Source organism: Cajanus cajan, chromosome 2, assembly GCF_000230855.2.
Source record: "Cajanus cajan strain Asha chromosome 2, NIPB_CcT2T_4, whole genome shotgun sequence".
Taxonomy (NCBI): domain Eukaryota; kingdom Viridiplantae; phylum Streptophyta; class Magnoliopsida; order Fabales; family Fabaceae; genus Cajanus; species Cajanus cajan.
In genome coordinates, this window is record NC_138518.1 from 53,910,988 (window position 1) to 53,930,251 (window position 19,264).

The following is a 19,264-nucleotide window of genomic DNA, read 5'->3' on the forward strand; positions in this document are numbered from 1 at the left end:
TAGCAAATCATCATCAACCATACGAAGGGTTGCCAGACCACGAACAGACTCATACAATCTCTGAATATCATTGGCATAGACATTTTGGGCCTTCTTCCAAATATCGTAGCATGTTTTGTATGGACGAAAATGCACCATTAATTTAGGTTCAATGGACTACCAAAGTAGAGATACAAGTTGATAATCTGCTCGCTGCCATTCATCTCTCACCTCTTTATCAACCTAAGACGCCTTCTTAGTAAGATGATCATAAAGACCCTGGCCTAAAAACCACACCTTAACAGCAAAGGACCAATCCAAATAATTTTTACTATTCAGTTTTTCATATGTGATAGTAGGTGATTCAGAAAAGGCAAAGGAGACTAGCCCCCTTTTAGAAGATTCAGATTTTGGATTCTCCTTAGAAGGTGTGCCACTCTTGGAAATCTCTGCCATGAAGAGAAAAAGGAGAAGAACAACAAAAAAAACACCTCCAAACAATCTCGAAAGACCTTCAAGACAGCAACCAAACAGTCTTGAAATTCCATGGTAGCAACCAAACAACTACGAAATTCCAAGCAACAACCAAACGACCACCTAGGGTGTGACCCACAACCTGAAAAGGGTCAAAACAAGAAGCGGGAGGACCGGCGAGTCCAACGAAGCAAATGGCATCACAAACGGAGGCCTGGAGTGCGGCGCGTGAAACCCACGCACCGGTGAGCTTTTCAGACAAAAATCGTGCATGAGAGCGCGTGAGACACCGGTCTGGAGGTGGCTCGCGACGGAAAGGCCGATCGGCGACCTCTAAACACTCAGGCGACGTCAACTTCGACGACCGCTAACAAAATTCAAAAAACCTTAGATGCCCTGGTGGCAGCTAGGTTAGGGTTTATGAACCAGGACCAGAATGCTCTGGTACCATCTTAAATCTGGATGAATTTCATATTATTGAATTGATGGGTACAATAAAATAAATAGGCATAAAACATAATCAATCCCTAAAGTTTAAGGATTTAGATAAATCTGACTAAGGAAACTAAACTGGAAATTAGAAAAAGATAAACTAGTATATCTAAACTATATCTTATAGAATTATCTTAACATTGATAAATGAAAATAATTAAACCAGCTGAAAAATTAGTTGCAGGTCCAACAACACATGAGAAACCTGTCCAAACTAATAAATGATATGGAGACTGAACATTATAATGTTATTTATATTGATTTTTTATTTTTTCCTTTTTACCGATAATATGTTGAATCTAATTCAGTTTGCCTTTTTTATTTATTTATTGAATTTATCCAAGTTACTTCCTCAATCTAACAGTATTTATATTTTAGATACATGTAACTAATTATGCACACATAATTGTTTCCTCTATTTTCACATGTGAAAATCAATATTTGTTGTCTTAAAATAAAATTTAGTGATCTTTTTAATTTATACTCTCCAGTCATTATGTTTGATATTTAAGGCTTTGATACAAAAATTATGAAATCTAACTAATATGTCAGATTTCATAAAAACTTTACAAAAAAAATATTACGTAATTTACTATATATCTTTTAATTTTCTTATTAATTAGATTTTCTATCACATGCACTTCTTTCTTATTTTCTTACTGTGCAATAAATGGTTAAAGATATAATAGAAAAAAAAAATTAATGATTCATTATAAATGTGAGCAATAATAAAAATAGAACAAAAATGTTACTAAACTGTTAAACAAATGGGATAAAGAAAATAGTTAATGACCATTTTAACACAAGTGCAGATACTACACGACTTGTGTGATTGCATGGGTCAACATACATACTAGTTGGATATAAAGAGTTGATTCTCGCAAATGTTGTGGTCTCAAAATTCACCGGAGAAATGTCTCCATCCGACAAACTTTCTTGTTGCATTTCATTTGTGATTTTCACATGAAGCTATTTAGTTGAAATTTATAAATTTAGGAACTTCATGAGAGGGAAGTGATGCCCTGAGGAAATCTTCTTCCTTTTAAAAGACATTTGGCTATAACATTAACATATAAAGAGGAAAGGTGAATTTTTTGGGGTGTATAGAAGAAGGCTTTGCCTAAAATGATGTTTAAAAAGATATGACACAAAGCATTTCGTTTCACATAATGCAGTTTAAGTTTGTTATACACATAAGATTAAAATGATGGACTTACAGCGCAGGCACAGCAGAGAAGAATGAATGATATGTTATTAATAATGTTTTACAGTCAGTAATAGAAAACTTACATGATGGAAAATATAGCAAAGACACTCAGGCATAAAGCGAATATTTGAAGCTTCTCCCCATATTAGAAGATAAAGAGCGATATAAATCAACTCCATCTGTTGCTTGTCATAATCCTCTAGAAACCTATAAAGTGTTAAGAAACAAAAAAAATCATACACTAAATTAATTAAAGAGCTCTTCTTAGTATATAAACATTATATGAAGCACAATACATTTAGAGTTCGTTTGAATGCAAGGATTCGGAGAAAAAGGGAAGAGGTTAATTAATTTTGTGGTTTTAAAGTAAGAGTTAAAACACGTTTATATAAAAGAATAACGGATGATTGGAAAGTCCATGGTAACATTTCAATTTTTTCTTCCATTTAAAAAAATATTCAAAAATAAAATTTTAATTCAAATTGAAAACTTAATCTTCCCTTCTCTTTCCCAACTCTCCTCAATCCAAACTTACTCCGAAAGCTCAAAACCATTGGTCATATTGCCTCACAGTAAAACACTCAATTACCTAAGATTGGATTCACAACGTATATAATCACGCCATGACTTATAATTTTTGAAAATTGAAGACATCAACTTTCCCATAGTTTCTGCATGGAGCTGCAACATGATTCTTGTTAGCTTTTAATATTAATAAACATAAACATTAAAACAGAGCACGATAAGAGAAAAATGAGAATAGCAGTTAATCTCATTCTGCTACATTTTATTGATAATGAGACGTATATATACAAAGAGAATGTAAGAGAAAGAGGTTACAAAAAGGGGATGACGGATGAAAAATGAAAATCAGAAAAAATATGCAAAGATTTTAATAGAAAGATATGGTAATAACAGAAGGAATAAAAAAAGATGCAACAAACACGTGAAAAGTGTATCCGTAGTTGTAGAGGGAAGAACGAATCAAGGAGCTTTGAGCTGGGACTCTTGGGCTGAAACATTTTTGGGCTGATGATCAAGTTGAGAGCCCCCCTCAAGCTGGGAATGGATATTGCACATTCCCAGCTTGCCATAAGATTCTCTAAAAACATAGGGGTGAAGGGCTTTTGTCAGTATATCTGCAAGCTGCATTGAGGAATGTATGGGAAGAAGCTTAAGAACACTACAGTTAACTTTCTCTCGAACAACATGGCAGTCTATCTCAATATGCTTCGTTCTTTCATGAAAAACTTGATTAGAAGCGATTTGAATAGCCGAATCATTATCATAGAAAAGCAGAGCAGGTTTTTCATATGGAACCCGAAAATCATCAAGAAGGAATGTAAGCCATTGTATCTCACATGTGGTTGAAGCAAGTGCCCGATACTCAGCTTCTGAAGAGCTTCGAGAAACAGTGGCCTGTTTCTTACATTTCCAAGAAATTAATGAATCACCAAGATAAACTGAAAAACCAGTAACTGAACGACGTGTTTCAACACAACCTGCCCAATCTGAATCGTTGAAACCTTTCAACGGTAAAGAACTTGAAGAAGAGAGAAATATACCAGCTCCTAAAGATTGCTTCAAGTATCTAAGCACACGAAAAGCAGCTCTAAAATGAATGTCAGTAGGGGAAGAAACAAACTGACTCAAGTTCTGAACCGCAAAGGCAATATCTGGACGTGTTGATGTGAGATAAATGAGTTTGTCAATTAGTCTTCTATATGGTGAAGGGTCAGCAAGAGCAGTTCCATTTTCAGAAGTTAATTTAGTTGTGTAATCTATGGGGGTTGTGACAGGAGCACAAGCCAACATGCCAACATCCGATAACACATCAAGAGTATACTTCCTTTGAGAAAGGTGAATACCATCAGTAAAACGGGCTACCTCAAGGCCAAGAAAGTATTTAAGATCTCCAAGGTTTTTAACTTTAAACGCTTGATCAAGTAGGAATGTGACATGAGTAATTTCTGACAAGTCATTCCCAGAGAGCACAATGTCATCAACATAAATTAATAATGCTGTAATGTTGGGACCAGAGAACTTCAAAAACAAAGAGTGGTCATCTTGATTGTGATGATAACCATGAAGAAGGAGGAAACTAGATAATTTTGCATACCATTGTCTACTGGCTTGCTTAAGCCCATACAAAGATCACTTTAAAAGACAAACCTGCCTAGGTTGAGCTGTAAGCCCTGGAGGAACATGCATGTAGAATTCCTCATAAAGCTCTCCATGCAAGAACGCATTGTTGACTTCAAGTTGCTTCAAATACCAATTGTTTATAGAAGCCAAAGCTAACAGCATACGAACTGTAGTTATCTTGGCTACAGGAGAAAATGTATCTAGAAAATCAAGACCCTCAAGCTGATTATATCCTTTTGCAACGAGACGGGCTTTGTATCTCTCAATGGTGCCATCAGCATTGTGCTTAACTTTATATACCCATCTACATCCAATGGGTACCTTGTCGAGTGGCAAATTAGTCAAAGTCTAGGTATTATTCATCTCAAGGGCAGCAAGCTCATCCTTCATTGCCTTAACCCAACACTCTAGCTTAGAAGCCTCAGAATAGGAATGTGGTTCAGTGATCACAGATATGGAACAAACAAAATGGCGAAAAGAGTTAGATAAACGATTATAAGAAAGAAAAGAATGAAGAGGATACCTGACAGTTGAAGAGGTTGGTATAGTTGAAGCAATGTTACAATGAAAGTCCTTGAGATAGGAAGGAGGTAACACTAGTACACAATACACATTCTACGTCGGTTATTTTAGGGGTTTTACGTTAGAAAAACTTCCGACGTTGAAGCGGGAGACGTAAATTTACGTCGAGCGCGAAAATCGACATAAATTTATGTCGGACATGCCAAGGTCCGACGTAAAAAAGTCATAAAAATTTCAAAAAAAAAACATGTGGGTTATTTACGTCGGCCGTAATAGGGTCCGACGTAAATTTTAACATCTACGTCGGACACAATGCATAGCCGACGTAGATGTTAAAATTTACATCGGATCCTTTGAGGTCCGATGTAAATAATTTAACTAAATTACGAAACATGCCACCATATTTTTATTACGTCGGGTGTTTGTATGTCCGACGTAAAATAGGTGACGTAGTATCCTAATTTTCCACTAGTGTAAGTGAGTTCTGGAAGCTCGTCTGATCTGTGTGGGTGGAGGAGAAATTATAGGAGAAGAAGATTGATAAGAAGAGCTAAGTTGATCATTTGACTCTGAAAAGCTTGGTTGAAAAAGGGTCAATTCATTGTTATTTAAATCAAGCTCAATTTGGTCAGAGGAATGTAATTCAGGCTGAGGTTGATTAGAAGTATGATGTGGTGCATTTATGGATGGCAACAAAAGTTGTTTTGTTGCAGGGGTGAAAGTAACAGGTCGGTCATGTGAAACAGTGGCTTTGGAAGCAGGCTGAAAGTTGTAGTTAGTGGTTAAAAAGGTGTTGTCGGTTTGGACATTAGATAAAGGTGTGTCGGTTTGAGTATTGAAACATTTGATGTATGGAAAATGATTTTCATAAAATATAACATTCCTACTTACATCAAGAGAATGAGTTTTTAGATTATATAAGAGGTACCCTTTTGTGTAATTTTTAAAACCAAGAAATATACAAGGGTCAGCTCGGGCATCCAATTTCTTACGATTAGCAACAAGAGTACTTTCATAACACAAGCATCCAAAAACTCTAAAAAGAGAAATATCATATCGTTTATTATATAACTTGATAAAAGGGGAAGTTTCATGCAGAATAGGGGTAGGAATACAATTAATAATAGTGGCTGCATGTTGAATAGCAAAACACCAAAATAAAGGAGGAAGACCACTGTGAAAAAGAAGGGCACGAGTGACATTGAGAAGATGTTGATGCTTTCTCTCCACAATACCATTCTGCTCTGGTGTTTCAATGCAGCTAGTTTGATGACAAATTCCTTTTTCTTGGTAGAAATTATTCATTAAAACAGCTCCATTATCACTCCTTATAATTTTAACCTTGGTATCAAATTGCCTTTCAACAAGAGAAATGAAATTGATTATGTGTTTCCTTGTTTCAGACTTGCTATTCATTAAATAAACCCAAGTGCAACGTGTGAAATCATCCACAATAGTTAAGAAATATCGATGCCCGTGCATGGAAATCACAGAACAGGGACCCCAAATATCAACATGAATAATTTCAAAGGCTCTTGATGTTTTAGAAATGCTTAAAGAAAAAGGGAGTTTTCTTTGCTTAGAATAATGACAAGTGCTGCAACTGAAATTTTTATTGATGGTGATGTAAGTATTGTTTCATCATGGACACTAAGCATTTACATGAGGGATGTCCTAGTTGAAAATGCCACAAATCTATAGGGGCAGTAATAGAAACAGGATGTATAACAGAAGAACAAGTAGGTGACATAGTGACAGGTCTGGCTGCCAAGGTATACAATCCATTGCACACGTCAACTATACCAATCCTCTTCAAAGTGTTTAGATCCTGTATGACACATGAGTTAGGGAGAAAAGTTAGTTTACAATGAAGAGTAGATACAAGCTTCGAAATAGAAATCAGATTGAAACTAAAATCTAGTATGTACAAGACATTGGAAAGAATAAATTGATCACTGAACTTCACTACACTCGAATGAGTAGCATGAACATGTTGGCCATTAGGTAGTTTAACAGTGATGGGTTTAATAACAGAATATGTAAAATAACATGAGAGTGATGAAGCAATATGGTCTGTAGCCCCTGAGTCTAATACCCAGAGTACTTTCGTGTTGTGTGTTGGTGCTGAGAGTGACTCAATTTTCATAACCATTAGGAGGATGAACAGTGGACACAGCAGAACTGAGTTGGTTAACTTGGGATGAACTAGAGGCTGCTGATTGAGTGTTGGTGGATTGCTACATTAAGGCCATCAAGGTATGATATTGCTGAGCTGTGAGACGAAAAACCTGATCCTCTCCTTTTTGCGTTTGATCACTTTGAGTAGTGATTTTTCTTCTTTCATCAACTACAGTATTGTTAATAGTTGAGTTGTTACTTTTTCCTTGTGTCTTGAAGCTGGGAGGAAAGCCATGCTTTCTATAACACGAATCCACAGTATGCCCATTCCATCCATAGTGGGAGCATGTCTTGCCTCCTTTTTCAAATGAGGATTTGTTACTCTTGGAATCAGGGAAACCATGCTTCCTAAAACAAGAGTTTTCACTATGACCAACCTTTCCACAAAAATTGCACGTGTTAGCATTCAAATTTCTTCCTTCAACACTGATATTCAAGGACGGAGCCAAGGGGGGACCTACGGGTGCCACGGCCCCCCCAACAATTTTAATTTTTTTTTATATACATATATATTACTATATGGCACCCCCTATTTTTAATATAAACTCATATGTATAATTAAATGAATAACCCAAATTTATTTTTTTATTCAACTTTTGGACTTCTGGTACGGCCTGCTATGTGGTATCACTTTGGAATTTTTTTTTTTAAAAAAATGTAGCGCCTCATTTGATCATTCCAATTCTCGGCCCCCCAGTATTGAAATCCTGGCTCCGTCCCTGCTGATATTTGCAGCAAAGTTCTTTCCTTGTAGTTGACATTCTTGTTGGACAACGTAAGAAAATATTTTAGTGATTTGAGGAAACGGTTCCATGAGAAGAATGTGGGATTGCACATTACTATATTGGTCATTCAAGCCACGAAGGAATTGCATGGCTTGGTCTTCGACTCTTCGCTGGGTAATACTGGGTAGAATGTCACATGAGCATTTGTTCGGGCACTTGCAGATCAACTCAGGTCTGTAATTATCTAACTCATCCCATATGATCTGAAGCTTGGTGAAGTATTCAGTGATTGAGAGCTCTCCCTGCTTGATTGATGAGGCTTCACGTTGCAGCTCAGAAACGCGAAGGAGATCACCTTGGGCATACCGTGTTTTTAAATCTCTCCATATATCTTCAGCTTTATTCATCCAAACTATGCTCTGTCGAATGGGAAGAGAGACAGAATTAACAATCCATGATGCAACCATGTTGTTGCATCGTCTCCAAGCATTGTAATGTTGATCATCAGCGGGTGGTTCTGTGGCACTACCATCAATAAACTCGAGCTTATTTTTAGCACCGAGGGCCGTTTCCATGGACTTGCTCCATGTATGGTAATTATTGAGTTCAAGAATAGGGGAAACAAGAGGAATAGTTGGGTTCTCACTGGGGTGAAGATAAAGATAACTGTGTATGCTAGTAATGGACTCAAATCCTTCATTCATGATTGAAGAAATAGAAGCCATGAAGAAGGAACAAAGAGAGTAGAGTGGCGCAGCAGAGCTCTTCAAAGGAAGAGCTCTGATACCATAATAAACATAAACATTAAAATAGAGCACGATAAGGGAAAAATGGGAATAGTAGTTAATCTCATTCTGCTACATTTTATTGATAATGCGACGTATATATACAAAGAGAATGAGAAGAGAAAGAGGTTACAAAAAAGGGATGACGGGTGAAAAATGAAAATCAGAAAAGATATGCAAAGATTCTAACAGAAAGATATGGTAATAATAGAAGGAATAAAAAAGGTGCAACAAACATGTGGAAAGTGTATCCATAGCTGCAGAGGGAAGAACGAATCAAGGAGCTTTGGACTGAGACTCTTGGGCTGAAACATTTTTGGGCTGATGATCAAGTTGAGAAATATGATAAGAGAAACAGTAATCACAACCTTTGAAATTTAGCATCACCCTGTTCATTAAATATGAAAAAACAAAAACTAGAAAACAAAAGCTTTTTGCAGGAAATAATAGTTCACCGGATTAGTTGATTCAGCGCTGTTCTTTATTTTCATGTTGGCAAGTAATAATATAAGGTTCTCCCTTTGATTTGCTACATTTCCTTTCTTCATATCCCGAAACAGAAGGAGACATCAAATCAGATTATTCACCAGAAATAGCATTGAAAACATAAATAGTTGTATTCTTCATTGCTGCTAACAATAAAAATTGAAAAGTATAACTTTGGTACAAAAGAGAGATTCCAATTCACTCTGAAACATACAAGAAGATAAATATAAAAGAAAACAACACAAGAAAAAGTTCTATATGCTCTCAACATAAATCTATGTATGCGGTATACTACTGTTAGTTAGAAGCCATTAATGTTATGAGAAGTAGTAATTTAAGCATAGTTTGTTTATTTTCAATATCCCATCCTAATTCATTTATAAATTTACTAGTGAGGTAGAGGGAATTTGTGTTTCTATTTATTTTCTATAAGAAAAAAAAATATTTTTAGAAACAATTGAGTAGTTACTTGAAATGAACAAACGATTTGAGACCAAGACGACATTGAGAAAGAAATAGTAATTTAAATTTTTAAATAAGATAAAAAGTAAAATAGTTGATATAAAAATGGAGACCCAAACAATTATAAAAAATGTATTTCCGGTATAAATTATACTACAAAACAACTACTAATTAGCATGGGTCAATTAGTATGTTTCCTATTAATTATTTTTTTTTATCTTTTCCTAGTTAGTGTTGGTCATGGCCGGCACTACTAATATTTTTAAGAAAAATAAAAATTATTAGCAGTGGCCAAATTAATACTAATTAATAATTTTAAAAATAATTACTAAAGTCGGCTACATGTGTACGAGGTTCACTCAGAAAAGCCCCGAAACAACATGATTCACACATGCCTCTCGATCGCGGCTGCAGAACAAACCCAAAACCCGCTGGTATCTGTTGGTCAGCATCGCCGCATCAGGGCTTGTTCGCCTGTTCGTTTATCGGACTCACATTCTCTGGTCGGCATCTTTGTTCTCCGGTTGGCGTCCCCTGCTTCGGGGTTGTTCTCATCGTGTCGTGTTTCCAGGGTTCCCATCGTCCCTGGCTGCCACTCAAGCAAATTTTTATTTTCTGTCATCTTAAGAACTTGTGAGTCTTGTAAAATTACACATGATTTGTTATTAAATTTTACTATTTTATTATTTACTTTAATATAAATTAAAATGTTAAATTATTAAGTTATTTATAAATATTTTTATATTAAGTAAATTCTTACAAATTTATGATACTTAAAAGAGTTTATATAAATTCTTGATTTTGACTACCTTCATATTCATGCATGAAAAATCTTATCTTTTCCCAAACACCACCTTGAAAACTCCATGTCTGGTGGATTAATAATAAGTGTGGCACTTAGTTATTTCTCGCCTAAAAGTTTAAGCAGGAAAATATCTTAACAAAGTGAAATTAGAAAATAGAAGGTAAAAGGGGAGAATATTCACTGTTACCTGAAACCCAAAAACTGACGCAATCCAATCAAGTATATCATTCACTTTTTTAAGCCTCTCCATAGGCATTGTAGAATCATCGATAAAAACATCACGTCTTGCACGAGTTACTGGAATTGGAAGATTATCCACCCTACATAAAGCATTAATTGCTGCTTTGATCTATAATTTTCAAGAAAAAAAAAACAAGAAGATTAAAAAGTTAGGATTAATTATATCATTAGCAGATGCAAAACAAACAATGCATATATCCACAGACCTCGGGAAGTTCCATGATTGCTGGTATAACACCAACAGCATATAGTGGATGGATGTTATAGTGTTCATATTCCCCCCTCTTCCTATCAACATCCTCGGCATATCTTCTTGTCTGGCAATAAAACAACATCCTTAGTCCACATCTCCACTATTTTTAGAAGTATTTTACACATTTTAGTCATGGTAGCCTAATCAAGCAAAACAAACCTTTTCCTCAAATTTTTCTGAAGGTATCATAGTCTTCATTGCTTCATACAATACAGTGGCAATGTGAACATTGTTAGCCATCTCCTCCCTTCAAGAGAAACATGAGAAGAATGAGACATTAACACAATTCACAAAACTTGCAAGCACAAGTGAAAGATCAAGCCTTACGGTCTCTGGGTAAATTCTCCATCACGGATTTTCTTTTCATAGAATTGTTGGTAGTAGTTCTGCAGCTCCCTAGCATCACTTCTTTTACCAAGTTTTTCTGTAAGCTCCTCTTCCTGCAACCCGGAAATTTTAAAAATGAAAAAGAGAAAATCCTGTCATGTTGAGATTAATATTTATGCATTTAATCAACGTAACATATCATTATACCAGCTCATAGATACCAAAGACAATAAGTACTAAACAGGACCTTTAAAAACTTTAAGAACGGTAAGAAAATAAAATTAGCCATGTACCCAGGGCCGTGTAACATGCATGGCCGTATAGGGACTTGCCTAGGTCCCATAATAAATTACATATTTATATTTAGTATATAAAAAATTACATATTTATTGATTAATAATTTTTATCGAGAGATATTTTCTATTTCAAAATTTAATTATATAATTAATTCAATTCATTCTCTAAAAACATATATACCAGGATATTATAAAACATTAAAACTTGGAGATGTTAAAATTTTTTACTGAATTAATTTAGAATACTGTCAATTTTGAAATGTCATGCTATTTAGTAGATATCAAGAAAAAAAAATGTTATAATTTAATTTTTTAAATACCTTTTACAAAAAAATGACTTCAAAATTTTTTATACTTTTAGGTTTTTTCTTTTTTTCTTTTAATATCATTTATTTATATATATTTTTTATTATTATCCTTTATATTATTTTAGATTTAAATATGTTTTTAGTCCTTCTATTTTTTTTTTTGTTTTTCATTTTTCTAAAATTTAGAATTATTGCTTCCAAATTCCATTATTTTCTAATATTTTTAACTACAATTGTTTGTTCATTAAAAGGTTAAGTAATTATCACATATGCTATCTACAATTGTTAGTGATATTATACTAGTATTATGTGCCATATCTAAAAATTTGTATAAATTCTTAATATATATGTTATTTGAATGTGATATTATACTTGCAGATATCTTTACTAAATCTTTACGAGGTCCTAGAATAACATATATATGTAACAAGCTAGATGCATATGATATATATGCTCTACCTTGAGGGGGAGTGTTAAGATAATTCTATAAGATATAGTTTAGATATACTAGTTTATCTTCTCCTAATTTCTAGTTTAGTTTCCTTAGTCAGATTTATCTAAATTCCTAAACTTTAGGGATTGATTATGTTTTATGCCTATTTATTTTATTGTACCCATCAATTCAATAATATGAAATTCATTTAGATTTGTTGAGAGTAATGGTAAATGGAGAGCATATATTCCTTGTGTATTGCAAAGCAAAAGATGTGTTTATATATAAAGTAGTGGGCCTAGGCCCATAAGATAAAATTATATCTAACACTCCCCCTCAAGCTGGTGTATATAGATCATATGCACCAAGCTTGTTACAAATATAATCAATCCTAGGACCCCGTAATGATTTGGTGAAGACATCTGCCAACTGATTAGTAGAGTTAACAAATTGAGTAGTAATGTCCTCATATAAAATCTTCTCACGAATGAAGTGATAATCTATTTTAATATATTTGGTCCTCTCGTGAAATACTGGATTTGAGGCAATATGAAGGGCAGCTTGGTTATCACATATGAGAGTCATCTATGTAACTTCGCCAAATCTCAGTTCTTTAAGCAACTGTTTGAGCCAAATAAGCTCACACATAGTAGAGGCCATAACACGATATTCTGCTTCTACACTAGATCTTGCCACTACATTCTGCTTCTTACTTTTCCAGGAAATCAAGTTATCATCGATAAAGACACAATAACCTGAGGTGGATCTCCTGTCAGAGGGAGATCTTGCCCAATCTACATCTGAGTACCCCACAACTTGGGTATGATTGTTGTAGCCATATAATAAACCTTTTCCTAGACCACCTTTGATATACTTCAGAATGCGGATGACTGCATTCCAATGTCCTGCACATGGAGAATTGAGAAATTGACTCACCACACTAACCACAAAAGAGATGTCAGGACGAGTTACCGTGAGATAATTCAATTTCCCAACTAATCTTCTGTACCTCTCAGGATGTGAGAAAGGCTCCCCTTGACTTGGTAGAAGTTTAGCATTGGGATCCATAGGTGTATCAACGGGCTTGGAACTCATTAGCCCAGTTTCCTCTAAAATATCCAATGCATATACTTTCTTTGGGATATTACAATTCTATTTGTAGATTGGGCTACCTCAATCCCCAAGAAATATCTAAGTTTACCAAGGTCTTTTGTTTGAAAGTGATGGCAAAGATGTTGTTTTATCTGAGAAATGTCATGATGATCACTATCAGTAAGAACAATATCATCAACATACACTATCAAGTAGATGCACCTAGTAGTGGAATGTCGATAAAGGACCGAATGATCAGTTTTTCTTAGAGTCATACCAAACTGTTGGACTACGGTACTAAATCTACCAAACCATGCCCTTGGAGACTGCTTAAGACCATAAAGTGATTTGCGAAGACGACATACCAAATTGGAAGACTCCCCCTAAGAAACAAACCCAGGAGGTTGCTCCATATAAATTTCCTCAAGCAAATCCTCATGAAGAAAGACATTTTTAACATCCAGTTGATAGAGAGACCAATGGCGAAGAGCAGCCATGGCTAAGAATAATCTGACAGAGGTCATCTTGGCAACGGGGGAGAAAGTGTCGCCATAGTCTAATCCAAAAATTTGAGTATAACCTTTGGCGACCAAACGAGCTTTGAGTCGATCAATGGTGCCATCAGGACCAACCTTGACTGTAAGATCCATCAAAATCCAACCACAAACTTCCTAGGAGGCAAAGAAATAAGATCCCAAGTACCATTGTTCTGAAGAACACACAGTTCATCAATCATGGCTTGTCTCCAACCAAGGTGGGCCAAGGCATCACCTACATTTTTAGGATTAAACATGGAGGAAAGAGAAGAAAGACAAGTATATTGGGATGGGGATAACCGGTGATAACTCAGAGTAATATAATGAGGGGAAGGATTACGAGTAGAATGGTTTTACTTTCTGTAAGGCAATAGGGAGGTTAGACTCAAGTGGTTGGGCTGGAGGGGATAAAGGTGGTGGGCAAATCCCTGTTTCTAATAAAAATGAGGTTCAATTTTGTGTAGCTTGTTGTATGGGCAAATCTCATAGGCTTCCTTCGTCTCCTTCTACTACTGTTTATTCCACTCCTTTGGAATTGTTGTTTTGTGATCTATGGGGACTAGCACCTATGCTTTCTTCTATGGGATATCATTACTATATGTCTTTTGTGGATGCTTACAGTCGTTTTACATGGATTTATTTTCTTAAAAATAAATCTAAGGCTCTTACTATATTCAAACAGTTTCAAGCCATGGTTGAACTTCAATTTAATCATAAAATCAAGTTTGTTCAGTCTGATTGGAGTGGTGAGTTTCAACCATTTACTCAGTTTTTAACCAATTTAGGTATAACTCATAGATTAATTTGTCTTCACACACATCATCAAAATGGTGTTGTTAAAAGAAAGCATAGGAATATTGTTGAAATGGGATTAACTCTTCTTTCTTAAGCATCCTTGCCTATGAAATATTAGGATCATGCTTTTCACACTGTTGTATATCTTATTAACAGATTACCATCTTTATCTCATGACAAAGTTGTTCCCTATCAGGTTCTGTATAGTAAAGATCTGGATTACACCTTTCTTAAGGTTTTTGGGCGTGCATGTTATCCTTTACTCACACCTCATAACACAAATAAACTTCACTTTCGGTCAACAGAATGTGTTTTCCTAGGATACTCTTCTTCTCATAAGGGATATAAGTGTCTTGATACCAATGGTCATTTGTTTATTTCCAAAGATGTTATTTTCAATGAGCAGTGTTTCCCATATCAACATCTCATACCATCTACTTCATCTGTTTCAAACAGTTCCACTAATTTTCCCCTTGGGTTTTGTCCTCTAATGATGTTGCGTCTACTTCTACTTCAAATTTATCTTCTAATTCGTCACCACTCTCTGCTCATACTTTACCGCCATCATCCTCCAATGTTCATCCTATGCAAACTAGATCTAAGTCTGGAATTGTTAAACCTATACTACATCCCACACTTTTACTTACTACTGCTGAACCTACATCTCTTAAACAAACTTTATCATCTCCATCATGGAAAAATGCTATGTCTCTTGAATATGATGCTCTAATAAAAAACCAAACATGGACACTTGTTCCCTTACCTTCTAACCATATTGTTGTTGGCTATAAATGGGTTTATCGTATAAAGGAAAATCATGATGGAACTATCAATAAGTATAAAGCTCGCCTTGTAGCTAAAGGATTTCATCAAAAGTTTGTTTGTGACTAGTGAAACTTTTTCGCCTGTCATTAAACTAGTTACCATTTGAGTTATCCTAACTCTTGCTGTCACATATCATTGGCCTATTAAACAAGTTGATATCAACAATGCGTTCCTTAATGGATTTTTGGAAGATGTTTATATGATGCAACCACCTGAGTTTGAGGTTTCAGATAAATCTCTTGTATGCAAGTTAAATAAAGCCATTTATGCTTAAAGCAGGCTCCTCGCGCTTGGTATGATAGGATGACTAAAACGTTACTTGGTTTTGGCTTTGTTCAAAGTTGTTGTGATCCCTCCTTACTTATTTACAAGTAGTCTCAAGTGTGCATTTATATGTTGATCTACGTTGATGATATAATTATCACTGGAAATTCTCATTCCCTAGTGCAGTCTTTTATCTCAAAGCTGAATGGTGCTTTTGCTCTTAAGAAACTTAGTGACTTGGATTATTTTCTGGGTATTGAAGTCAAATGCACAAATTCAGGTTCTGTTATTCTTAATCAAGCTAAGTACATCAGAGATCTTCTGTAGCAAACTAATATGTATAATGCCAAGGGCATCTCTATTCCTCAACAAGCCAAACTTAAGCTTTCAAAGTATGGGTATGATTATTTTGATGATCCTGTAGCTTACAGATCCATAGTTGGTGCTCTCTAATATGTTACTATTACTCGGCCAGAAATTGGATATGTTGTTAATAAAGTGTGTCAATTTATGGCACAACCTCTTACTTCTCATTGGAGTGCTGTAAAACGTATTATGCGATATCTTTGAGAAACAGTTGATTTTGGCTTGCATTTTCAATCTACTACTGCTACTGCTCCTCTATCTTTGCAGGGTTTTTCTGATTCTGATTGGGCATCTGACGTGGATGATAGACGATCCACATCTGGGACTTGTATATTTTTTGGTCCCAATCTTATTTCATGGTGGTCTAAGAAGTAGACTCATGTAGCTCGCTCCACTACTGAAGCTGAGTATCGTAGTTTAGTGTTGGCTACTTCTGAAATTTTATGGATTCAATCTTTGCTTAATGAATTACAAGTTCAGATTCCAACTCCAGTCCTTTACTGTGATAATCAGAGTACTATTTCTCTTAGCCATAATCCAAGTCTTCATTTAAGAACTAAGCATATGGAACATGATATTTTCTTTGTTAGAGAAAAGGTTCTCAACAAATCTTTAATTGTCTCCTATGTGCCAACTCAAGCTCAGGTTGCTGATATACTTACAAAGCCTCTCTCTAAAGTTCAATTCTACAGTTTTAGAGACAAACTCAAGGTTCTAGGTTCGTGTCAACCTGAGTTTGTGGGGGAGTAATAGAGTATTAGATAGCATTGCTTTATTTGTAACTTTTGTATTCTGTTGTAAGCTGAGTGGCTTTGCCACATCAGCATGTTAGTTACGACTGTGACTTCCTCTGTAAGCTTTGTATGTCTATATAATTCACTCTCTGTCATTTTTAGAGTGATATAGAAAATAATAAGAGAACACAATTCATTTTACTTTTTTCTCTCTCAAATATTCACTGCCCCTCTTATATTAGTTCTTTAGTTGGTGGATTCTGTAGTAAAACTAGCCATGAGTTATATATATATATATATATATATATATATATATATATGAAGAGATGAATTGTAAGAAAAATATTATGAGAAACTATATATATATATATATATGAAGAGACGAATTGTAAGAAAAATATTATGAGAAACTTTAATAACATTAAAAAAAGAGTAAAATTTTCAAAGTTCATTAAAATTTAATTGTCTTATTTGTGTAAGTGTTACTATTTCTAATATGCCATATTTGATATTTGTGTAATTATGAACTTGTATGGAAAATTATTGATCAGGTGGAATATCTAACTTCACAAGCCTTTGCATAAAGCTGCATATTATATTACAAGTTTATGATTCTAGTCGAGTTTGACAACCTTAACGACAGGGGATTGTAACATGAATCATATAAAGATACTCACAAAGATAGGAAACTCTTGGATTCTCCTTTTCAATGGCAAGGGCTGCTCTGAGAACAGGCACAAGCACAGAAAGTGAAGAAGGCACAGTCTCAGTGTCCACAACACCTTCCTCGTCTCGGAAGTCGTCGACATTTATAGTATGAGCCCTCACAAACCTCTTTGTTGGCTGCCAATCTGTCTCAAAAGGACCCTTCGTGCCACTTGTGCTGGCCATGGTCCTGCCACCACCAATGCAACAAGGTTTAAGCTTTTTCCCTCCTTCACCGCCAAAAAAGAATCACAACTATTGGGACTTGAGTGAAGAGCAGGGGAAGCTGAATTTTAAATTTTTTTGTAGTTGGGTAGAAGAAGGAGCCAAAAAGATTGATAATTTGATTGAGAATCATGTTTTGGAATTTCCATATGAGGATGGGAGGAGGAGGAGGGGGGAAATTATAATAAAAAATAAAGAAGAAAAGAAAAAGGAAACAGAATGTGACGCAGATGCTACTTCTTTTTCGCTGAGTTCTTTCTCTTTTGGGGATAAACAATTGAACAAACCAGAGATGAAAGTTCACTCTTAACAACCGGATTCCAATTGTTTATTTGTGAGAGAAATGAAAAGCGGGTCTTCGAAATTGAAACTTCAATTTGGCCAATATGTTAATTCGTACATGCCAAGAAACGTAATCAGGGACTTTGGAGTTGCCATTCAATCGTTGTATTTTTAGAAGAAAGACCTTCCTACCATTTTACGGACAATAGATAAAGAGTCCTTATTCATATATATTTTAAAATTATAAATATATATTATAAAATATAAATTCATAATTTATATTATTAATAGAGCTGATACATCTTTTTGGTGTGTACACTTATTTTATTTCGTATCAATATTGTAAAATTTCATTTTAGATTAATCCGTATCGATCGAGAGATAAGTTAAATCTAATAAGAATTTATATATATATATATATATATATATATTATAAAGTATTATATAATTTTAAAAAAATTTAATTTAATAATTAAATAATAAAAATTTAACAAAAAAATATGAATTATTAAGTAACTTATTCTTACAATAAATAAACTCCACTCTCTTAAATCACAAATTATCTATCATTAAATTAATCTCATTACTAATTATTTTAAATAATATATAATTTATTTAAAATATAAACATATAAAATTAATTAATTTATACTAAATATAATGCGAGTAAAGTACTTCTCCAACAAATTTCTTAAATAATATCTAATTAATTATGTAACTTTTGTTGATTAAGAAATTAATTTACGTTATCTATATTATATTTTTTATTTCAAAAAAATATGTATCTTCCGTCTTACGAAACTTTTTATTATTTGAATTCTTAATTTTTTATTATATTAAATATATATATATATATTAAAATATATATAACTCTTAATATTATTTGACTTCTCTTTTATATTATATTTTATTATATAAATGACTTTCATCTTATATCGTTTTATCATTCTTAGAAATGAATATATATATCAATAAGAATCAGGAGAATAGAACAAACATGTATTAATCTAAAATTTAAAAATAAGATAAAGAAGATATGAGGATCTTCCATATGCTCCTACCAATTTATAGCAAAATGTCCTTTTTCATTTCAGTTACATTCGTAACGATCGAATAAACACCATAATCAATTACTATATTATTTAAATTTTTTAATTAAATAAATTTTTTTCAGAATTTATCATCAAATTAAAAATTTCTTACTCCTATATTATATATATATATATATATATATATAATTTTATATTTATCAGAGATCATTAGTATCTTATTCTTGTAAAATAAAATTTCCATAACATTTATTTTAAGATATATTAAAATATAA

At 34.0% G+C, this 19,264-nt stretch overlaps 1 protein-coding gene across 2 annotated transcripts in view; it reads right to left on the minus strand.

Annotated features, from left to right (window-relative positions):
* Positions 1-18,624, minus strand: part of LOC114916678 (callose synthase 7) — a 32,138-nt gene extending 13,514 nt beyond the window's left edge. The window contains exons 1-8 of one of the 2 annotated variants that reach the window (XM_083068444.1): positions 17,407-18,170; positions 11,081-11,193; positions 10,913-11,000; positions 10,707-10,817; positions 10,448-10,609; positions 8,963-9,049; positions 2,742-2,833; positions 2,236-2,359 (exon numbers count right to left, since the gene is read on the minus strand). In XM_083068444.1, the coding sequence (XP_082924570.1) occupies positions 2,236-2,359; positions 2,742-2,833; positions 8,963-9,049; positions 10,448-10,609; positions 10,707-10,817; positions 10,913-11,000; positions 11,081-11,193; positions 17,407-17,538 (909 nt within the window). In that variant the 5' untranslated portion in view covers positions 17,539-18,170. Of the gene's footprint in view, positions 1-2,235; positions 2,360-2,741; positions 2,834-8,962; positions 9,050-10,447; positions 10,610-10,706; positions 10,818-10,912; positions 11,001-11,080; positions 11,194-17,406 lie in introns of both variants that reach the window. The other variant, XM_029273938.2, reaches the window with a different exon arrangement.
* Positions 18,625-19,264: the final 640 nt, after the last annotated feature.